The 22,178-nt window shown below is 44.5% G+C and overlaps 1 protein-coding gene across 6 annotated transcripts in view; it reads right to left on the bottom strand.

Moving 5' to 3' along the window:
• The window catches only part of fam13a (family with sequence similarity 13 member A), a 239,821-nt gene that overhangs the window by 117,726 nt on the left and 99,917 nt on the right, over positions 1 to 22,178 (bottom strand). For all 6 annotated transcript variants that reach the window (XM_078403365.1, XM_078403356.1, XM_078403384.1 and 3 more), the window contains one exon: positions 15,858 to 15,956. In XM_078403365.1, the coding sequence (XP_078259491.1) occupies positions 15,858 to 15,956 (99 nt within the window). The remainder of the gene's footprint in view (positions 1 to 15,857; positions 15,957 to 22,178) is intronic.

Below are 22,178 nucleotides of genomic sequence, written 5' to 3'. Positions count from 1 at the left end.
GAGCCATCATATTATCAAGAGACTACCTTTGTTTCCTGTGGCGAGGCTTTGTCCGAACCTTAGGCTGGAGTTCTGGCCAGTTCTGTAGGCTGAGAGAACGCAGGGCAAGCTCCTTCATCATTCCACGCCGCAACTACACTGCACGTCCAACTCAGCAGAACTAAACCTTTGCCAGCTGGCCCATCCGCTCTATTTGTTCCACTCATAGCCCATTGAATTTGAAAGGCAAAAACAGTCTTGTTTACGTTCAAACTGCACTCAATCTACTCTGCACTTCCATTGTTAGCATCCGGTAGCAGTGAGGGGGAGGAACAGCAAGGGATTAACAAATCAGTGCAGTTAAAGGAAAACAAGAACTCTCTGGCACTCGTTCAGTTTGCAAAATCCCCTCCTTAAATGGGCAAGAACAATTGTGTGCGTACAAGGAACTGCAGGTGCTGGTTTACAAAAGAGACCCAAGGTGATGGAGTAACTCAGCAGGTCAGGCATCATCTCTGGAGAACACGGTTAGGTGACATTTCGGGTCGGGACCCTTCTTCAGACTGAAGCACAATTGTATGTCAAAAGTAATCCTCGTCAAAAGTTACCTGCAGTAATCACGAACCTGTCAATCTTCCCCTTAAAAAATATCCATTGACTTGGCCTCCACAGCCTCCTGTGGCTTCTGTAAATTGTCCCTAGAGTATAGGATAGAACTAGTGATTGTTGGTCTGCACAATCCCAGTGGGCTGTTTCCACGCTGTATCTCTAATCTAAACTAAACAGTAAATCTGGGGCCTGGGAATGTTTTAGACTTGAAGAAAGGTCAAGAAATTCATAAATAAAGGAAAAATAGGACGTGAAAGCAAACCAGTAAGAAACATAAAATCAAACTATAAGGGCTTCAGAAGAAAGTAAAAAGGAAACTTGCCTTGAGAGGGCTAGTACAGGGCCCTTTGAGCCAGATACAGGAGAATTTATAATTAGAAATAAGGAACATTAGAGGAGTTAAACTAATAACTTTTTTTTCTGTCAATGAAGACACAAAAAAACTCCCAGAATTGTTGAAAACCAAGATTCTACTGTAAAGAAGAACTTACAGAAATTTGTTTAAGTAATTTTGCCTCGTTGGCTGTGCAAAACTGTGTGGGAATATCAACATAAAGTGCTGGAGTAACTCAGCGGGTTAGGCAGCATCTCTGGAGGACAAAGATAGGTGACGTTTCTGATCAGGACCCTACTTCAGACTGATTGCCACCAATCCATGTCCTCCAAAGTTGCTGCTTGACCCACTGAGTTACTCCAGCACTTGGAGTGCTGTACGTTTGGAGTTTGTTGCGTTCTCCCGGTAACTCCTTGGGATTTCTCCGGGTGCTCCGGTTTCCTCCCACACTCTAAAGACATACAGGCTTGTAGATTAATTTGGCCTTGGCAAAATAAAATTTAAATTGTCCCTAATGTGTGAGATAGTGTTAGTATACGGGGTTTCGCTGGTCGGCACGAGCTCAGTGGGCCGTAGAGCCAGTTACCGCGCTGTGTTTCTAAACTAAATAAACAAAACACTTTATGTGTTCCACGCAAGATTCCAGCACCTGCAGTGTCTTTCTTGGGAGTATCAACCATGGGTGAATTAACTGGGGGTAACATTGACCCTGAGGAGTCATGTGCAATGCCAGTACAACTACTAGCTGATATTTGACAATGGATTAACAATACTGACTCGGCGTTAATTTGTTTTCCTCCTTTTCTTCCAAGGACTAAATGGCCATCTCCTACTCCTACTTCACGCCTTCTTTACAGCTGCTGTCTGACTTGCTTGAAACCCCCAGCATTTGGCAACTTTCAATCATAAGATTTGATTCCCGCATTCTTCTCTCCTTTATTTGTCCCTTGGGATCGAGGATAACTTGGTTTTACTCCATTTCCCCACCTCCAGATGCAGGGGCAGTTTCTTCCCAGCTGTTATCAGGCAACTGAACCATCCTACCAACAACGAAAGAGCAGTCCTGAGCTACTATCCACCTCATTGGAGACCTTCGGACCATCTTTGATCGGATTTTACTGGAATTTACCTTGCACTAAACGTTATTCACCTTATTCCCTTTATAATGAATCTGTACACTGTGGATGGCTCAATGGTAATCATGTATTGTCTTTCCACTGAGTGGTAATCATGCATTGTCTTTCCGCAACAGAAGGTTTTCACAGTACCTTGGTACACGTGACAATAAACTAAACTCAACTCAAATTTCAGAGAAACACTAGATGCTGGTGCATGAACTGCTGGGGCATTGATGAGAAATGTTTTTCTGTAGTGCGATTTAAGATGCTGGCTTGCCTGAAAGATTGGTATAGACAACTATTCAAAATGCATTGGAAAAGGAGCTGGGTAGGCACTTGACAGCCTAGTAGTTTACATCTGTCTGTGCATTCCCTTTACAGGGCAGCACAGTGGAGCAACGGTAGAGTTGCTGTCTTGCAGCGCCAGAGACCTGGGTTTGATCCTGACTACGGGCGCTATCTGTACGGAGTTGGTACTTTCTCCCTGCCCTGTGATAACGTGGGTTTTCCCAGGGTGCTCCAGTTTCCTCCCACATTCTAAAGGCGTGCGGGTTTGTAGGTTAATTGGCTTCTGTAAATTGTTCCTTATGTGTGAGATAGAACTAGTGTACAGGGTGATCGCTGGTCGACGTGGACTCAGTAGGCCGAAATGGCATGGTTCCACACTGTATCGCTAAACTAAACTAAACTAATCTGAAGATGTTGCTTGATCTGCTGAGTTCCTCCATCACTTTGTGTTTTGCTTAAGTATAGTTGGTAAATTATTTTCTCTATAGCATAGACACACACTCTGCTACAGAGTTAGCACACACACGTGTGGGCACACAGACACTCTCTTACTCCAATCACTCTCTCATCACACACCTCACTCCTCATCCCCTTACAATTCTAGTTCCCCCTCCCCTACTTCTCTTCCTCAAAATTATTCCCTCAATTTATTCCCTCCCTCAACTCCCCACTCCATGCTACATTGCAAAATTGACTACAGTCCACTGAAATATCGATACAGAATGCTGGACTATTTCAGCGGGTCAGGCAGCATTTCTGAATAAAATGGATAGGTGACATTTCAGACCAAGGCCCGTTGTCGGACTGATTGTAGTTCCATTGAAATATGTCTCTCTGCAGAGAGAGAACTTTGAAAGACTGTAACTAAAACCCGAATACTTATTTTAGCATTTAGCAGTAGATCCACTAATTGGTCAGACTTCCCCTTATCCGGGTGACTAAACTGCACAGTGGAGGATAGAAAGGTGCCTAATTCACCTGCAACTGGTGAGTTATTCAATTAATGCTTCCGCAGAGTTGCAAAACACAGCATTAAAGATGCCACCACAGTCGAGACAATCTCAGGAGGATTTAGTAGAAATAAAGCTACCAGTGTAGGTCTAATACTGAAGGGTACGTAAGAAATTTAGTACCGTACTCACATTGCCAATCATGGAACCACAGCGAAATGCAGCCTCCACGTGCAGTGCCATCTTTTGTACGGGCTGACAAACTACATGGGTCTGCCCAGGCACTATTTTGAAGAATTGGAATCAGCAACTCAGAATGGCAAGGGTCTGGAGATGGGTCCCGACCTGAAACATCACCTTTCCATGTTCTTCAGAGATGCTGCCCGACCAGCTGAGTTACTCCAATATTTTGTGTCTTTTTCAGAACGGAACAGTCTCAATCAAAACTAAAGCACAAAGCACTAGAGGTGTCAGGTGTCAGGTCTCATCGGGTCAGGCGGCATCCCTGGAGAACACGAGGGCCTGAGCTGTAGAGAAAGCTTAGACAGGCAACGGTTTTATTCATTGGAGCGCAGGAGAATGAGAGATGATATTATAGAGGTGTGTAAGATCATGAGGGGAAAAGATAGAAAAATGAACAGTCTTTTATCCAGAGTACGGGGAATCAAGAACCAATAGATTTAAGATGAGAGGGGAAAGATTTAATAAGACCCATGAAAGACTTTGGTGGTAAGAATAGGAAGGCAGATTATTATCTAAATTGTGTCAAGTTAGGAAAAGGGGACGTACAACGAGATCTGGGTGTCCTAGTGCATCAGTCACTGAAAGGAAGCATGCAGGCACAGCAGGCAGTGAAGAAAGCCAATGGAATGTTGGCCTTCATAACAAGAGGAGTTGAGTATAGGAGCAAAGAGGTCCTTCTGCAGTTCTACGATGCCCTGGTGAGCCCGCACCTGGAGTACTGTGCGCAGTTTTGGTCTCCAAATTTGAGGAAGGATATTCTTGCTATTGAGGGCGTGCAGCGTAGGTTTACTAGGTTAATTCCCAGAATGGCGGGACTGTCGTATGTTGAAAGACTGGATCGACTAGGCTTGTATACACTGGAATTTAGAAGGATGAGAGGGGATCTTATTGAAACATATAAGATTAATAAGGGGTTGGACACATTAGAGGCAGGAAACATGTTCCCAATGTTGGGGGAGTCCAGAACCAGGGGCCACAGTTTAAGAATAAGGGGTAGGCCATTTAGAACGGAGATAAGGAAAAAACTTTTCAGTCAGAGAGTTGTAAATCTGTGGAATTCTCTGCCTCAGAAGGCAGTGGAGGCCAATTCTCTGAGCGCTTTCAAGAGAGAGTTAGATAGAGCTCTTAAGGATAGCGGAGTCAGGGGGTATGGGGAGAAGGCAGGAACAGGGTACTGATTGGGAATGATCAGCCATGATCACATTGAATGGTGGTGCTGGCTCAAAGGGCCGAATGGCCTACACCTGCACCTATTGTCTATTGTCTATGAGGGGCAATTTTTTAACATAAAGGATGGTGGATATAGGGAACGAGCTGCCAGAGGAGGTAGTTGAGGCAGGTAAAATCACAACATAGAAACATAGAAAATAAGTGCAGGAGTAGGCCATTCGGCCCTTCGAGCCTGCACCGCCATTCAATATGATCATGGCTGATCATCCAGCTCAGTAACCTGTACCCGCCATCTCTCCATACCCCCTGATCCCTTTAACCACAAGGGCCACATCTAACTCCCTCTTAAATATAGCCAATGAACTGGCCTCAACTACCTTCTGTGGCAGAGAATTCCACAGACTCACCACTCTCTGTGTGAAGAAATGTTTTCTCATCTCGGTCCTAAAAGACTTCCCCCTTATCCTTAAGCTGTGACCCCTGGTTCTGGACTTCCCCAACATCGGGAACAATCTTCCCGCTTCTAGCCTCTCCAACCCCTTAAGAATTTTATATGTTTCTATAAGATCCCCCCTCAGTCTTCTAAATTCCAGCGAGTATAAGCCTAGTCTATCCAGTCTTTCTTCATATGAAAGTCCTGCCATCCCAGGGATCACTCTGGTGAACCTTCTCTGTACTCCCTCTAAGGCTAGAATGTCTTTCCTCAGATTAGGAGACCAAAACTGTACACAATACTCCAGGTGCGGTCTCACCAAGGCCCTGTACAACTGCAGCAGAACCTCCCTGCTCCCATACTCAAATCCTCTTGCTATGAATGCTAACATACCATTCGCTTTCTTCACTGCCTGCTGCACCTGCACGCATGCTTTCAATGACTGGTGCACCATGACACCCAGGTCACGTTGCATCTCCCCTTTTCCTAATTGGCCACCATTCAGGTAATACTCTGCTTTCCTGTTCTTGCCGCCAAAATGGATAACCTCACATTTATCCACATTATATTGCATCTGCCATGCATTTGCCCACTCGCCTAATCTATCCGAGGCACTCTGCAGCCTCCTAGCATCCTCCTCACAGCTAACACTGCCACCCAGCTTCGTGTCATCCGCAAACGTAGAGATGTTGCATTCAATTCCCTTGTCCAAATCATAAATATATATTGTAAATAACTGGGGTCCCAGCACTGAGCCTTGCGGTACCCCACTAGTCACTGCCTGCCTTTCCGAAAAGGACCCGTTTATTCCTACTCTTTGCTTCCTGTCCGCCAACCAATTCTCTATCCACCTCAACACTGAACCCCCAATACCGTGTGCTTTAAGTTTGTACACCAATCTCCTATGTGGGACCTTGTCGAAGGCCTTCTGAAAGTCCAGATATAACACATTGACTGGTTCTCCCTTATCCACTCTACTGTTGAACTGCAGGTAATTTTTCATTTCACTACACATTTATATGTATGTGACAAATAAATGACTATTGACTATTGACTATTGATAGTTACATCCTCAAAAAATTCTATAAGATTCGTCAGACATGATTTGCCTTTCATAAATCCATGCTGATCTTGTCCGATGATTTCACCACTTTCCAAATGTGATGCTATCACATCTTTAATAACTGACTCTAGCATTTTCTCCACTACCGATGTTAGGCTAACTGGTCTATAATTCCCCGTTTTCTCTCTCCCTCCCTTTTAAAAAAGTGGGGTTACATTAGCTACCCTCCAATCCTCAGGAACTACTCCAGAATCTAAAGAGTTTTGAAAAATGTTCTCTAATGCATCCACTATTTCTGGGCCTACTTCCTTAAGCACTCTGGGATGCAGCCTATCTGGCCCTGGGGATTTATCTGCCATTAATCCTTTTAATTTACCTAACACCACTTCCCGAATAACCTGGATTTCCCTCAGTTCCTCCATCTCATTAGACCCCCGGTCCCCTGCTATTTCCGGCAAATTGTTTATGTCTTCCTTAGTGAAGACAGAACCAAAGTAGTTGTTCAATTGGTCTGCCATCTCTTTGTTCCCTATGATCAATTCACCTGTTTCCGACTGCAAGGGACCTACATTTGTCTTAACTAGTCTTTTTTTCTTCACATATCTATAAAAGCTTTTGCAGTCAGTTTTTATGTTCCCTGCCAGTTTTCTCTCATAATCTATTTTCCCCTTTCCTAATTAAGCCCTTTGTCCTCCTCTGCTGGACTCTGAATTTCTCCCAGTCCTCTGGTATGCTACTTTTTCTGGCTAATTTATATGCTTCATCTTTTGTTTTAATACTATCCTTGATTTCCCTTGTTAGCCACGGATCCACTACCTTTCCTGGTTTGTTCTTTTGCCAAACTGGGATGAACAATTGTTGTAGTTCATCCATGCGATCTTTAAATGCCTTCCATTGCATGTCCACCGTCAACCCTTTAAGTATCAATTGCCAGTCTATCTTGGACAATTCACGTCTCATACCCTCAAAGTTACCTTTCTTTACGTTCAGAACACTTGTTTCTGAATTGACTTTGTCACTCTCCATCCTAATGAAGAACTCCACCATATTATGGTCACTCTTGCCCAAGGGGCCTCGCACAACAAGACTGCTAACTAACCCTTCCTCATTACTCAATACCCAGTCTAGAATGGCCTGCTCTCTCGTTGGTTCCTCGACATGTTGGTTTAGAAAACCATCTCGCAAACATTCCAAGGAATCCTCTTCCTCAGCACCCCTGCCAATTTGGTTCACCCAATCTATATGTAGATTGAAGTCACCCATTATAACTGCTGCACCTTTAGTGCACGCATTTCTAATTTCCTGTTTGATGCCATCCCCAACCTCACTACTGCTGTTAGGTGGCCTGTACACAACTCCCACTAGCGTTTTCTGCCCCTTAGTGTTTTGCAGCTCTACCCATATCGATTCCACATCATCCGAGCTAATGTCCTTCCTTTCCATTGCCTTAATCTCCTCTCTAACCAGCAACGTTTAAACAACGTTTAAAAGACATTCGGAGGGCGAGGTAGATAGGTTAGGTGTAGACGAATATAGGCTGAACACAAGCAGGTGGGACTAGTGTAGAGAGGGCATGTTGGTCAATGTGGGCAGGCTCAGCAAAGGGCCTATAGCCACCCTGTATGACTCCATGACATGGATGGTTCAAGTCAGGGCCCTTCTTCTGCCCTGACCTGAATCATCGCCTATCCATGTCCTCCAGAGATGCAGCCTGACTCGCTGAGTTACTCCAGCACTTTGTCAAGGTTCCAGCATCTGCAGTTCCTTAAGCCTGCAGTCTCTTGGAAACGACAGCTACCATCTACACAGAACCATGATGGATATTCCGTGAGTTTTAAACCCAGTGAAATACCTCTTGAAGCATTTCCCTTGTTCAGCACAACAGGCCATTTACACAGTGGCCTGTTCATCTGTTTTACCAATGTCAACTAAGGGACAAATATTGGGCAGATCAACAACTTTGTGCTTTGATCGCATGCCCATAGACCCGTCTGTGATGACTCAGCAGTAGGTTAAAAACATCAGCAATCTTCCTGTGCTTAAAGATCCTTGCATTGACACATAACCTCTTTTCCAGCAAAGGCAGGATAGAGAATAAACAGGAAGAAATAAAACTAAGAGCCAAAAGAAAATGCATGTTAGAAATCTGAGGCTGCTAATTCAGCATGTCAGGCAGCATCTTGGTTTTAGTTTTGAGATGTAGCATAGAAAAAGGCCCTTCTGCCCACCGAGTCCAGGGCCGACTAACCATAGAACCCATTCACACTAGTTCTATACTTCTGTGTTATGCCACTTTCAAATCCGCTCCCTCACACCAGAGGCGAGTTACAGAGGTTAATTAACCTGCAAATCTGCACGTCTTTGGGATGCGGGAGGAGACTGGGGCAACTGGAGGAAACTGAAAGAACATGCAAACTCCACACAGACAGCAGCCAAGGTCAGGATCGAACCCGGGTCTCCGAAGCTGTAAAGCTGCGGCTCGATCAGCTGCACCACTGTGCCGCCCAAACCGTTGAGGAAACATGAGTCTGTTGACATTTCAGGTATGAATCGCCTCAGAATATAGGAAAAACCTCCTTCTAGGAAATGTTTATGGAAGAACAGTACAGAGCATAAGGAACTTGGGGAAGCACAGTAAAATCCGAGAATGAAGAGGGACCAACATGACTCTAATGAGTATTTTTGTAAATTTGCTGGCACCAGAAACCTGCTGACTCCTTTGTGCTTTGTGTTTTGAATGCAAAAACAAAGAATTTCACTGGACCCAGGGTCAGCACAGTGGCGCAGAGGTAGAGTTGCTGCCTTACAGCGCCAGAGTGCTGGGTTTGTTCCTGACTACAAGAGCTGTCTGTACGGAGTTTGTACTTTCTCCTCGTAACTGCGTGGGTTTTCCCCGGCTGCTCCGGTTTCCTCCCATATTCTAAAGACCAAGTACAAATTTGTTGGTTAATTGGCCTTGGTGGAGATTGTAAATTGGTCCTAGTTTGTTGGATAGTGCTAGTGTACCAGGAATGCTGGTCGATGCGGACTCGGTGGGTCGAAGAGCCTGTTTCTCATTATCGCTAAAGTAAACTAAAAAATAGATACAAAAAGCTGGAGTAACTCAGCGGGACAGGCAGCATCTCAGGAGAGAAGGAATGGGTGATATTTCAGGTCGAGACCCTTCTTCAGACTGAAAGCCATGGAAAGGGAAATGAGAGATATAGAGGGTGTTGCAGAACTCTCGCCGGAGAGAGGAGGAGAACCTCTTCAAAGTAGACATACCTTGAGGAGATTTCGCAGTGGACCAGACGAAATGTGTAGGAAGGACCTGCAGATGCTGGTTTAAACTGAAGATAGACACAATCTTCTTCAGACTAGGGTGGCATGTAGTTCTGAGGTAGATGTGACAAATATGGTCCTTTTACCAGTAACGTCTGCATTCTCTGCTAGTTGCTTCGACTCATTGCCACTCAAAGCCCCGTGCAATACTTTGTTGCCTAGCTACTTAAACTTTGTCAACCCGTATTCTCCCTGATGTAAATTTGTGCTCATTCACAATTCTGCTGGCCTTATCTTAACTCAGTTCAGGTCAGAGTCAATTGTGCCTGAAATTGGTGACCTCTAATAGTTCCCACTCCAAAAATATCTCAACACATACCAATCCACAAAAACATAAACCCAGACATATATTCTCATGCTCTCACATTTGTATAAATCATTTTTACTGAAAACAAAATACTCTTTCATTTTATCACTCCATTTTGGCAGAGTAGTTCACTTTAGTTTAGTTTAGTTTATCGTCACGTGTACACAGGTACAGTGAAAAGCTTTTGTTGTAGAGATACAACTTGGAAACAGGCCCTTCCGCCCATCGAGTCCATACTGACCATTGATCACCCACACGCTAGTTCCATGTTATCCCACTTTTGCATCTTGCACACTAGGGACAATTTACACAAGCAAACCTGCATGTCTTTGGAATGTGGGAGGAAACCCACAGCAGCACCTGGAGAAAACCTATGCAGTCACAGGGAGAACGTACAAACCCCTCACAGACAGAACTCATAGTCAGGATCGAACCGGTGTCTCTGGCACTATGATGCAGCAGCTTTACTGCTGCGCCACTGTGCCGCCCATGTAAAATACATCAACTTGTATTATACCTTTCAAATCCATTTCATGGGTTTCAAAAATGCTCCACAGCCATGTTTGAAGTATTTTCACAGCTATAATATATAAAGCACAGCAGTAAACTTGCACACAGCAGAAACTTGCCACGGGAGGCTGTGGAGGCCAAGTCAATGGATATTTTTAAGGCAGAGATAGATTCTTGATTAGTACGGGGTGTCAGGAGTTAGGGGGAGAAGGCAGGAGAATGTGGTTGAGGGGGAGAGAAAGATCAGCCGTGATTGAATGGCGGAGTGGACTGGATCGGCCGAATGGCCTAATTCTGCTCCCGTCACTTATGAACTTATGAATCCAATAAGCATAAACGTGATTGATAAGATTATTAAGGGGTTGGACACGTTAGAGGCAGGAAACATGTTCCCAATGTTGGGGAGTCCAGAACAAGGGGCCACAGTTTAAGAATAAAGGGTAGGCCATTTAGAACTGAGATGAGGAAAAACATTTTCAGTCAGAGTTGTGAATCCGTGGAATTCTCTGCCTCAGAAGGCAGTGGAGGCCAATTCTCTGAATGCATTCGAGAGAGCTGGATAGAGCTCTTAAGGATAGCTGAGTCAGGGGGTATTGGGAGAAGGCAGGAACGGGGTACTGATTGAGAATGATCAGCCATGATCACATTGAATGGCGGTGCTGGCTCGAAGGGCCGAATGGCCTCCTCCTGCGCCTATTGTCTATTGTCTATTGGAATAGAAATTGCGACCCGCTATTTAGCAGAGTTACTCCAATTTGAACGTCGTACCCGACAAGTAACAGAAATGGTCCATGAATCTACCTTTGTCTTCCAGCCACCCACTCATTCCTTCGTGCCTCCTTACCTGCGGCTGGTTCCTACTGGTGAAGAGCGAACCTTTCCCCTTCCATCCCCCCTCTTAAAAACCGCTACCGCTGATGTGAGAAGACGATCTCTTCAGCGAATTTCAGGATCGCCAACGGGAGCAACGTTTTAATGTCACAGATTCCACAGCCCATACACACCCTGAATTCCAAAGCAGAATTGGACTATATAGATCCAAAGTATAATGAGTGTAGAGATAAGGCACAGAGTTATTCGCCTGTTATAAAGAGTGACTATGATTTGCTTGTTGTTTAGTTTTATGGCCATACACTGTGTACACAAAACAGATGACTTCACATTATTCTGACCTTGATGGAATAAAAGGCAAAACACTTCACCTGAGTTTTCAGAATTGGTGTTCCTGCAGTTTTAATTTAACTCCTCGTGTACCAACCCGATGTCAGTGAGGATCAAGAGAAAACCAGGCAAACTCAAGAAAGCACCGTTGAATGACATCTTAAGCTGCTTTTTCTCACTTCTCACCCCTCCATTGGGCAAGTGTTCTCCCTATAGTTTAGTTTAGAGATACAGCGTGGAAACAGGCCCTTCGGCCCACCGAGTCCCTTGCCGACCAGCGATCACCCTGTACACTAGCACTATCCTGCACACTGGGGACAATTTACAGTTTTTATCAAAACCAATTAACCTACAAACCTAAATTGAATCATCATTTGTTTTTGCAAGGGTGATACCAAACGGGGGTGGGGGGTGGGGGGGACAACACACACACACGACAGTAGTGCAGCGGTAGAGTTGCTTCCTTATAGTGCCAGAGACCTGGGTTCAATCCTGACTATGGGTGCTGTCTGTACAGAGTTTGTATGTTCTCCCTGAGACCGTGTGGGTTTTCTCTGGGTGCTCCAGTTTCCTCCCATACTCCAAAGACGTGCTGGTTTGCAGGTCATTTGGCTTCTGTAAATTGTCCCCAGTCTGTAGGATATAACAATCATATGGGTGATCATTGGTCGATGTGGACTCGGTAAGCCAAAGGGCATGTTCCCACACTGTATCTCTATAAACTAAACTAAACTAAACTAAATATACACCAAATATGTACAAATACTCAGGTCCTTCAGCACCCTGTAAACTGTTGGCAAGATCTCCTGATATTTATTTTACTCTATTCCCTTACAATAATAGTCTAATAATAATAATAGCTACTTTCCTACCATCATTGCTTCTCCAGACTCCAGACTTACACCTGCCAAGATCAATCACCGCACATATGATCGACCCATATCGTGGCAAAACAATCTTGTCCAGATGGACTCATTTCCTCCTTCTGTTTCCCTGATGTCATGATTTGAATCTGAGAAATGTTTGAAAGCTGGAAGCAGCTATGCAACACAACGACACCAATTGTTTAACCAGTGCTAGGAGAATCACTGCCAATGCAGGTGAACACAAACAATTAACATTGTCTCCCAGACTCATATTTAATAATACAAAAGCAAGGAGACAGAGTACAGAGAAGATTTACGAAGATGCTGACGGGAGTCATGGATCTGAGCTGCAGGGAAGGGATAGGCAGGCCAGGTCTTTATTCATTTGAGTGCAGGAGACTGAGGGGTGATCTTATAGAGGTGTATAAAATCATAAGAGGAATTGATAGGGTGATCACACAGAGTATTTTACCCAGGCTATGGAATCAAGAAACAGAGGGCATAGGTGTAAGGTGAGAGGGCAAAGATTTAATACGAACCCGAGGAGCAACTTTTTCACTCAGGTGGGTTATGAGTACATGGATCGAGCTGCCAGAGGAGGTACTTCAGGCAGGCACTATATCTGCATTTAAAAGACACTTAAATGACACTTAAATGGCATTTAAAAGACAAGAATATGGATCGGAAGGGTTTAGAGGGTTATGGACCAAATGCTGGCAAATGGGACTAGCTGAGATGGGGCACCTTGGTCGGCATGGACGAGTTGGTCAAAGGGCCTGTTTCCTGCTGCGTGACTCTATGACTATGGCAGGTACGTCATCAATTTCCATTTGATGGACTGGCAAAGGATTCAAAGTGACTCCCTCATTTCCAGGGACTGAAGATGCTGAATGGTGACTTTGAAATGTTTGGGGAAGTGGATATCTGTTGTAATGAGGCTAGTGTTGATCCATTTTGAAGGATGTCCAAAAAAGGGGAGAATGATTCAAGTTGTTCTCTGGAAAGCTACCGTGATACCTCAATGTTCCTTCAGAACAACAGACGTCCGATCAAAAGCAACTGAATATCTTGAGAAAATAAGACACAAAGTGCTGGAGTAACTCAGCGGGTCAGGCAGCATCCCTGGAGAACATAGATAGGCGATGTTTTGTGTAGGACCTTTCTTCAGGGGACCCTTCTTCTCCCAACCTGAAACAGATCCCATCCCAACATTCACTACCCTGGGATATGATCCCATCCCCATTCATCACTACCCTGGGATCTGTTCCCATTCCCAACCATCAATACCTTTGGATCCGATCCCATCTCCAACCATCACTGCCCTTGGCTCTGCTCCCTCCCCTCACCATCATTGCCCTGCACACAAATCCCACCCCAACCATCACTATCCAGGGATCTGATCCCATTCCCAACCATCACTACCCTGGGATATGACCAAGAACAAAAACAAATATTTTAATCTTAGACTAAGGAACTGCAGATGCTGGTTTGCAAAAAAAAGACACAAAATGTTGGAGTAACTCAGTGGGATCAGGCAGTATCTCTGGAGAATCTCGAAGAAGGGTCCCGACCGGAAAAGTCACCTATCCATGTTAGGGATGCTGCAGACCCGCTGAGTTACTCCAACATTATGTATATTCTCTGGAGAACACGGATCGGTGATATTTTGAGTCGAGACCCTTCTTCAGTCTGATTCTAAAATATGCTCCTGTTACCCGCTGAATTACTCCAGCACTTTGTGTAATATTTCAGTCCTGTTAGTTCTGAGGAATGTCCCCAACCCAATGACCTTTAAGTGGTCATTAACCACAAGAGAAGCAGGAGTAGCAGCTATGCGAGCTTGAGGAGGGATTGGGATGAGGGGGCTAGATGGACAGAATGAAAAACAAGATCTCAGAAATTCTATAAGATTAAAAATAAACCTGACGAGCTGGAAATCTAGGTCCCTGCTGATCACTCCTGGACGGTATCCAATTAAGCAGATGCCAGGCAATTGCCCAGAGGAATGAAGGAACTCATCAACGGGCCAATTCATTGCAAAAGGATTGGCTGATGCTTGTTAATGGCTCGATTAGCTGCCACTGGGTCTGGCTTGTATCTGACTCATTGCGCTGGCCTGGAAGCATATCTGGCTTTGGGATCTCTTACTGTCATAGAGTCACACAGTGTGGAAACAGGCCCATCGGCCCCACTTGCCCACACCGACCAACATGTCCCATCGACACAAGTTCCAACAGCCTGCCTTTGGCCCATTTCCCTCTAAACCAGGCCTATCCATGTACCGGCCTAAATGTTTCTTAAACGTTGCAATAGTACCTGCCTCAACTACCTCCTCCGGCAGTTTGTTCCATACACCCACCACCCTTTGTGTAAAAAAGATACCCCTCAGATTCCTATTAAATTTCCCCCCCCCCCCCTTCACCTGAAACCTATGTCCTCTGGTTCTCGATTCCCCTACTCTGGGCAAGAGATTCTGTTAACCCGATCTATTCCTCTCTTGGTTTTGTACACCTCTATAAGATCACCCCTCATCCTCCTACATTCCAAGGAATAGAGTCGTAGCCTGCTCAATCTCACCCAATAGCTCAGGCCCTCCGGTCCTGGCAATATCCTCGTAAATCTTCTCTGCACCCTTTCTAGCTTGACAACATCTTTCCTCTAACATGGTGACCAAAAACTGGTCTGGAACACATCTAGAAGCAAAACATCTGTGGAGTCTTGGGAGGGCAGTTAGCTTGGGCTGGGATCTTCTACCAGTGGTGAGGGAGCATGTCTGGGTTCTGGGAACATAATACTCTAGCCTGAGAGGACCTCTTCAACTGGAATAAGAGCATGGGACAATAGCAGTTTGTCAGATCGCCCACCAGTTCTCCCTTGCCTGGGAGTTGTAACGATGAGGAAAGGCTAAGAAAGCTAAGACACAAGGAACTACAGATGTTGGAATCTTAGAACAGGAGCTGCTACCTCACAGTGCCAGTAATCCAGGTTTGATCCTGACCTCAGGTGCTGTTTGTGCGTAGTTTACACGTTCTCCCTGTAACCGCATGGGTTTCCTCCGGTTTCATCCCACATCCCAAAGACGTGCAGGTTTGTAGGTCAGAGAAACAAAGAACTGTTTCTTTATATTAATATACAAATGGACACAAAGTGCTGGAATAACAGCAGATCAGACAACATCTCTCGAAAACATGAATAGGTGAAGTTTCGGGTCGAGACACTTCAATTGGCCTTTGTAAATAGCCCCCAGCATGTAGGGAGTGGATGCAAAAGTGGGATAACATAGATCTAGTGTGAATGGGTGATCAATGGTCAGCGTGGACTCAGTGGGCTGAAGGGCTTGTTTCCATGCTGTATCTTTCAATCAATTAATCAACACTAAGTTACTCCACCACATTGTGTTCTACACGATGAAAGCTGTGCTGGTAAACAGAAATTCGACATCATGCTGAAGAGGGAAGATTATAAACAACAGGGCCGCAGAACGATTATAACCAAAGAGACAAACCTTTTTTCTCCTCAGCAGTGGTCTTGTTGCTTCAGTGGCTGAGGCAGCTGGTGGCACTGAACATGCACTGGTTGGGAAGGACACGTCACTGCTGGCTTCCTGCAGTCAGAAATTCAACAGAAAGAAATGGAATGAGTTCAAAGCACCCCCAATGCCACAGGCTGAAACAAAATACACTGAAATGAATAATGAGATAATTTACATTGAGCTTGGAGTTGCCAAGATTTAGTTTTAGTTTTAGAGTGTCACGGGTTATGGGAAGAAGGCAGGAGAATTATGTGGAGAGGGAAAGATACATCAGCTATGATTGAATGACAGAGTAAACTTGATGGGCTGAATGGTCCAATTCTGTTTCTGTAACATGAACTATGAGTTCATGCCCAGCAATGATCACTCATACACTAGTTCTATCCTAGACACCAGGGACAATTTACAGAGGCCAATTAGCCCACAAACCTGTACTTATTTGGCATGTGGGAGGGAACCAGAACACCCGGAGAAATCTAACGCAGTCACGGGGAGAAGGTACAAACTCCGTACAGACATCACCCGTAATCAGGATCAAACCCGGGTCCCTGGTGCTCTAAGGCAGCAACACGACCGCTGCGCCAATGTGCCATATAAGTGGGACCCATGAACTGGGTATCGCGAAATCAAAACCTGGCGAGATCAAATCAATAAGGATTGCAAAATTTGTGTTCATAGTAAAAATATTGAATGAATGCACTACTTTGTACTTACAACATTTATAGAAGGGCCGGGGAAGGCTTGGTCAAGGGAAAATACTTCAAATCTCAACCTTTTATCATTTATAATCCGCTAAACATTTGAACCCAGCCACAAGCCAACAGACAGTTTAATTAAGGATCCAGTCCATAAATCTTCATGAGCCCAATGACGCAGCCTTCTCCAATGCTAAACTACGGTGGTAAGTATTTTATTGGAGATCAAAGGTGATGTTTTATTGTAGAGAATTGCTGGCTTCTCGTTAATCTGTTTACCACACACACCTAGCCACAGGAACCCACGTGAAATGCTTTTCCATCCCACTGTTGTTTTGGTCACCTGCCAATTGGCCCTTTTCAACTTTGTTTTATTTAATGAAGGTGGCTATTGGAAGACTGACAGGTGGGTTTAACTCTTGAGCAGCATGGAATATGTTAACATCTTAAGAGGTGAATAAACATGTGTGCCAGAGGAAATCTCAAGTATCAATCTTTTTTATTTGATACTCAGTTCAATAGTGACACCAGTCATACAGTGTGAAAACAGGCCCTTTGGCCCAACTTGCCCGAACTACGCTCGTCCCACCTGCCTACTTTTCAGCCATAATCCCTCAGAACCTACCCTATTCATGTACCTGTCTAAATGTTTCTTAAACGTTGCAATAGTACCTGCCTCAACTACCTCCTCCGGCAGCTTATTCCAAACACCCACCACCCTTTCTGTAAAAAAGTTACCCCTCAGGTTCCGAACCATCAGGCTATTAAACATAGCAACCTCCACATAGGCTCCGAACTATATAGACGAGGCTTTATTTTTGACTTTGCATTATTATTGTTTGTTTATTTGTCTAATCTTTATTTATATATATATATGCGTGCATGTGTGCGCGTGTGTGTGCGTGTGTGTGTGTGTGTGTACAAACTGGGCTTTTTTTGTTATTATGGGTTTTACGGGGTACTATGGTTACATATCTGTTGTGCTGTTGCAAGTAAGAATTTAACTCTTCTGTTTCGGGACGCATGACAATAAAGCACTCTGAACGTGACTCTTGACCAGTGACTAGGTAACTTGTGAAGAACCCAGACAGGAAAGTAGCCTTCGCTCTGATATGCTGTTAACCATTTGGGCAAAGCAGTATCATCACCCCATTGAATGCCAGGGTAACAATCACAGTGAATTTTAGAGTGTGGAAATGAGGATATTGAATTGTGGTGGAAAGGCACAAGGTGCTGTGTGACAAAAGGAGCTGCTCCTGAACCTGGACGTTACAGCTTTCAGGCTCCCCATACCTTCTTCTGAAGTCAATAGTGACATGAGTGTGTGGCCAGGGTGGTGTGGGTCTCTGATGATGCTGGCTGCCTTTTTGAGGCAGCGAATCTTGTGGATCCCTTTGATGGTGGCCATAAGCTAGAATGTTTTGTTAGCTAAATACATGGAAGAGGACTAAGGAGAGGGGTAGTGGAGGGGGTTGAATATGGTGGTAAACTACGATGATTTGAACTTTTGTAATTAGTCTGAAACTACTGGTATTAGATAGACTGGCAGACATTGACCTTCCCGTAGATATCAAGACAACAGCTTGGCAATAAAACCTGAAACACAAAATGCTGACTAGCAAATCTTAAACACAATGACCATTCTTTGCAATATCTTTCTCAATACTGTGAGTAACGCTAAAAAAACAGCTGACAACTGCAATACTCTAGAATTTCATGACCGGCCTATTTAGCGGTAGAGCACATTTCAGCAATAACAGTAAACACTGACGACATCTTAAACATACTGTTTGATGATTGTTTCGGTAAAAGACTGTTCAATGAACTTTTGTCTCTTTATCAGTGCCACAAACATGGCGACTCTTATAGACAATAGACAATAGGTGCAGGAGGAGGTCATTCGGCCCTTCGAGCCAGCACCACCATTCAATGTGATCATGGCTGATCAATAGACAATAGACAATAGGTGCAGGAGTAGGCCATTCGGACCTTCGAGCCTGCACTGCCATTCAATGTGATCATGGCTGATCATTCTCAATCAGTACCCCGTTCCTGCTTTCTCCCCATACCCCCTGACTCCACTATCCTTAAGAGCTCTATCTAGCTCTCTCTTGAATGTATTCAGAGAATTGGCCTCCACTGCCCTCTGAGGCAGAGAATTCCACAGATTCACAACTCTCTGACTGAAAATGTTTTTCCTCATCTCTGTTCTAAATGGCCTACCCCTTATTCTTAAACTGCGGCCCCTGGTTCTGGACTCCCCCAACATTGGGAACATGTTTCCTGCCTCTAATGTGTCCAACCCCTTAATAATCTTATACGTTTCGATAAGATCCCCTCTCATCCTTCTAAATTCCAGTGTATACAAGCCTAGTCGCTCCAGTCTTTCAACATATGACAGTCCCGCCATTCCGGGAATTAACCTAGTGAACCTACGCTGCACGCCCTCAATAGCAAGCGCACTGCTGTATGATTTTACTGGGTTGTATGCAAAACAAAGCATTTCACTGTACGTAGATATATAGAAAATAGGCGGAGTAGGCCATTCGGCCCTTCGAGCCAGCACCGCGATTCAATATGATCATGGCTGATCATCCAAAATCAGTACCCCCTTCCTGCTTTTTCGCTTTTTCTCCATATTCCTTGATTCCGTGGGGCATAAGAGCTAAATCTAACTAGTGACCTAAGCTAAAGCTAAATCTAACTCTATCTAATATGTGACAATAAACATAATTGAATCATTGAAGCAATAAGATGCCGTGAAATATTCTGAGGTTAGAAAGACACCATAAAAATGCAATTCCTAATTCCTAATTCCTAATCATTTATTCAAAAGGAAGCGTTCACACTGAAATAAAACTTTCTATCATATGGGTTTATCTGTTTATCAATCAACCAAAGCTGAACAAGTAGTTGGGCCTTTGTGGTGTGCTTGACCCCTCTCGGAATTCCTACATCAGCTACGGGAAGCATGAAGCTCTCTTCCCGTCAAAGCTTTCACTTTGAATCCGCTTTAAACTGCTCTTGATTCACATCCCATTGATTGCAAGAACGTGGGCAACGCACTGCAAATTCCATCCTTTCACCAACAGCAGCAGCTGCACAGCAACGTACTGAATAATTCTAAATACATTAACATCACATGCTTCAGATCTGGGTTAATCCTGGGTCACTTCCAGCACACACAGAAAACAATCCACTTCACCAGAGAAGGGTGAGACACCTCATGATGAAAGATGGTTCCTGCAAGCGCAAACATAATGTTGATGGATTATTCGCAGATTGTTGCATGAAATGTTTTGACCTTTCCATTTAACAATCCATTATTCTGGTTTCTGATTTTCTGTTTGATTGAAGGTCATTAATGTCAGGTGAAATTACCAAGGTAGAGGTTAAAGTAACGGTGAAACAAACAACTCTGTTCCTTATGTATTTTCATGCATTTCTCAAGACATAGAAGAAAGCCACTTGGCCCATCAAATCCATGCTGGCTCTCTGCTGGAGGAACTCAGCAGGTTAGAGAACATCTTCGGAAAGAAATGGACAGATGATGTTTAGGGTCATGACCCTTCTTCAGATCGTTGAAGTATCAGGGAGATAGCTGGTGGAAAGAGGTGAGGGGAATGGAGGGACAAGAACTGGCAAGTGATAGGTGAAGATAGACACAAAATGCTGGAGTAATGCAGCAGGACGGGCAGCAACTCTGGAGAGAAGGAATGGGTGACGATTTGGGTCAAGACCCTTCTTCAGACCCGGAACGTCACTCATTCCTTCTCTCCCGAGATGCTGCCTGTCACCCATGCCCCTCAGGTTCTTGTTAAATCCTTCTCCCCTCACCTTAAATCTATAAACTCTGGTTCTTGATTTCCTGGTTCCTCAAATAGTTTGTGACCACATGGGTTTTCACCGTGTGCTCCAGTTTCCTCCCACACTCCAAAGACGTGCAGATTTATAGGTTAGTTGTCTTCTGTAAATTGCCCCTGGTGTGTAGGATAGAACTAGTGCACAGGGTGATTGCTGGTCCAGAAGTGGCTTATGAGAATGATCGCAGGAATGATTGGGTTAACATATGATGAGCGTATCAAGGCAATGGGCCTGTACTCGCTAGAGTTTAGAAGCATAAGAGGGGACCTCATTGAAACTTACCTCAGTGAAAGGCCTGGATAGAGTGGATGTGGAGAGGATGTTTCCACTAGAAGGAGAGTCTAGGATCAGAGGGCATAGCCTCAGTATAAAAGGGCGTATCAAAAGGTGATAATAAGGAATTTGTTATGTCAGAGGGTGATGAATCTGCAAAATTAATTGCCACAGAAGGCAGTGGTGGCCATCAATGGATATTTTTAAGGTGGAGATTGATAGATTCTTGATTCGTACAGGTGTCAGAGGTTATGGGGAGAAGGCAGGAGAATGGAGTTGAGAGGGAAAGATAGGTCAGCCATGATTGAATGGCAGAGTAGCCCTGATGGGTTGAATGGTCTAATTCTGCTCCTACAACTTATGAACTTATGGTCTGCACGGACTCGGTCGTCTGAAGGGCCTGTTTTCATGCTGTATCTCTAAAACTAAAAACTAAAGGTATCGAACCAAGCATAAATGACTGGTAAATGAGATAAGTGTCAATGGGTATTTGAAGGTTGGCATAGACCTGGTCGACTGAGGACCTATGTGCTGTTTGACGCTATAACTCAGAGCAATTCTATTCTCAGTAACCTGTTCTCTCTCAGATGTCCATCCACTCCACCCAGGTCACACCACTCACCTATGTTCTTAGGGTAACTTATAGTGGCCAATTAACCTATCAACCAGCACAGCCTTGGGATGCGGGAGGAATTCAGAGCTCCAGGAGGAAACCAATGCAGTCACAGGGGGAACATGAAAACTCCACACTGACAACACATGAGGTCGGGATCGAACCGGGATCTCTGGAAATGGGAGGCAGCAGCTCTAATCACTATTCCTATATTGTATTGTTCTTGGAATTCCCAATCATGCCTATCGATACAAATGTAGTAAAAGAATTAAAAGTAAAATGTGGCACAGAGCTAGAGAAGCAAAGTGCTGGAGTAACTCAGCGGGTCAAGCAGCAGCCCTGGTGAACATGGATAGGTGATCTTTCCAGTCACGAGTCTTCTTCAGACTGATTATAGAAGTGGGTGGGGGGAGACAAAGCTGTAAGGAAGGAGGGTCAGGACAAAATGTAGCAGGTAATAGGTGGTAATGGGTGAACACGGATGATGGGGGGGGGATTTTTGATAGGCATATAGTTGGTCCTGACCAGAAATGTTGCCTACCTAAGTTCTTCAGGGATGCCGCCCAACTTGTTGAGTTACTCCAGCAACTTTTTTGTAACCAACATTTGCAGTTCCTCCTTTCTGCAGAAACTAAAGATGCAGGGAACAACAATCAGCTGTGGAGGTCAAGTCACTGGGTATTTTTAAGGCGGAGACTGACGGATTCTTGATTAGTAAGGGTGTCAGGGGTTGTGGGGAGAAGGCAGGAGAATGCAGTTGAGTGGGAAAGATAGATTAGCCATGATTGAATGGCAGAGTAGACTCGATGGGCCGAATAGCCTAATTCTGCTCCTACGACTTATGATCTT

This window comes from Rhinoraja longicauda, chromosome 1, assembly GCF_053455715.1.
Source record: "Rhinoraja longicauda isolate Sanriku21f chromosome 1, sRhiLon1.1, whole genome shotgun sequence".
NCBI lineage: Eukaryota > Metazoa > Chordata > Chondrichthyes > Rajiformes > Arhynchobatidae > Rhinoraja > Rhinoraja longicauda.
The sequence above is the reverse complement of the archived record's forward strand: the minus strand, read 5'-3'. Positions and strand labels throughout refer to the sequence as shown.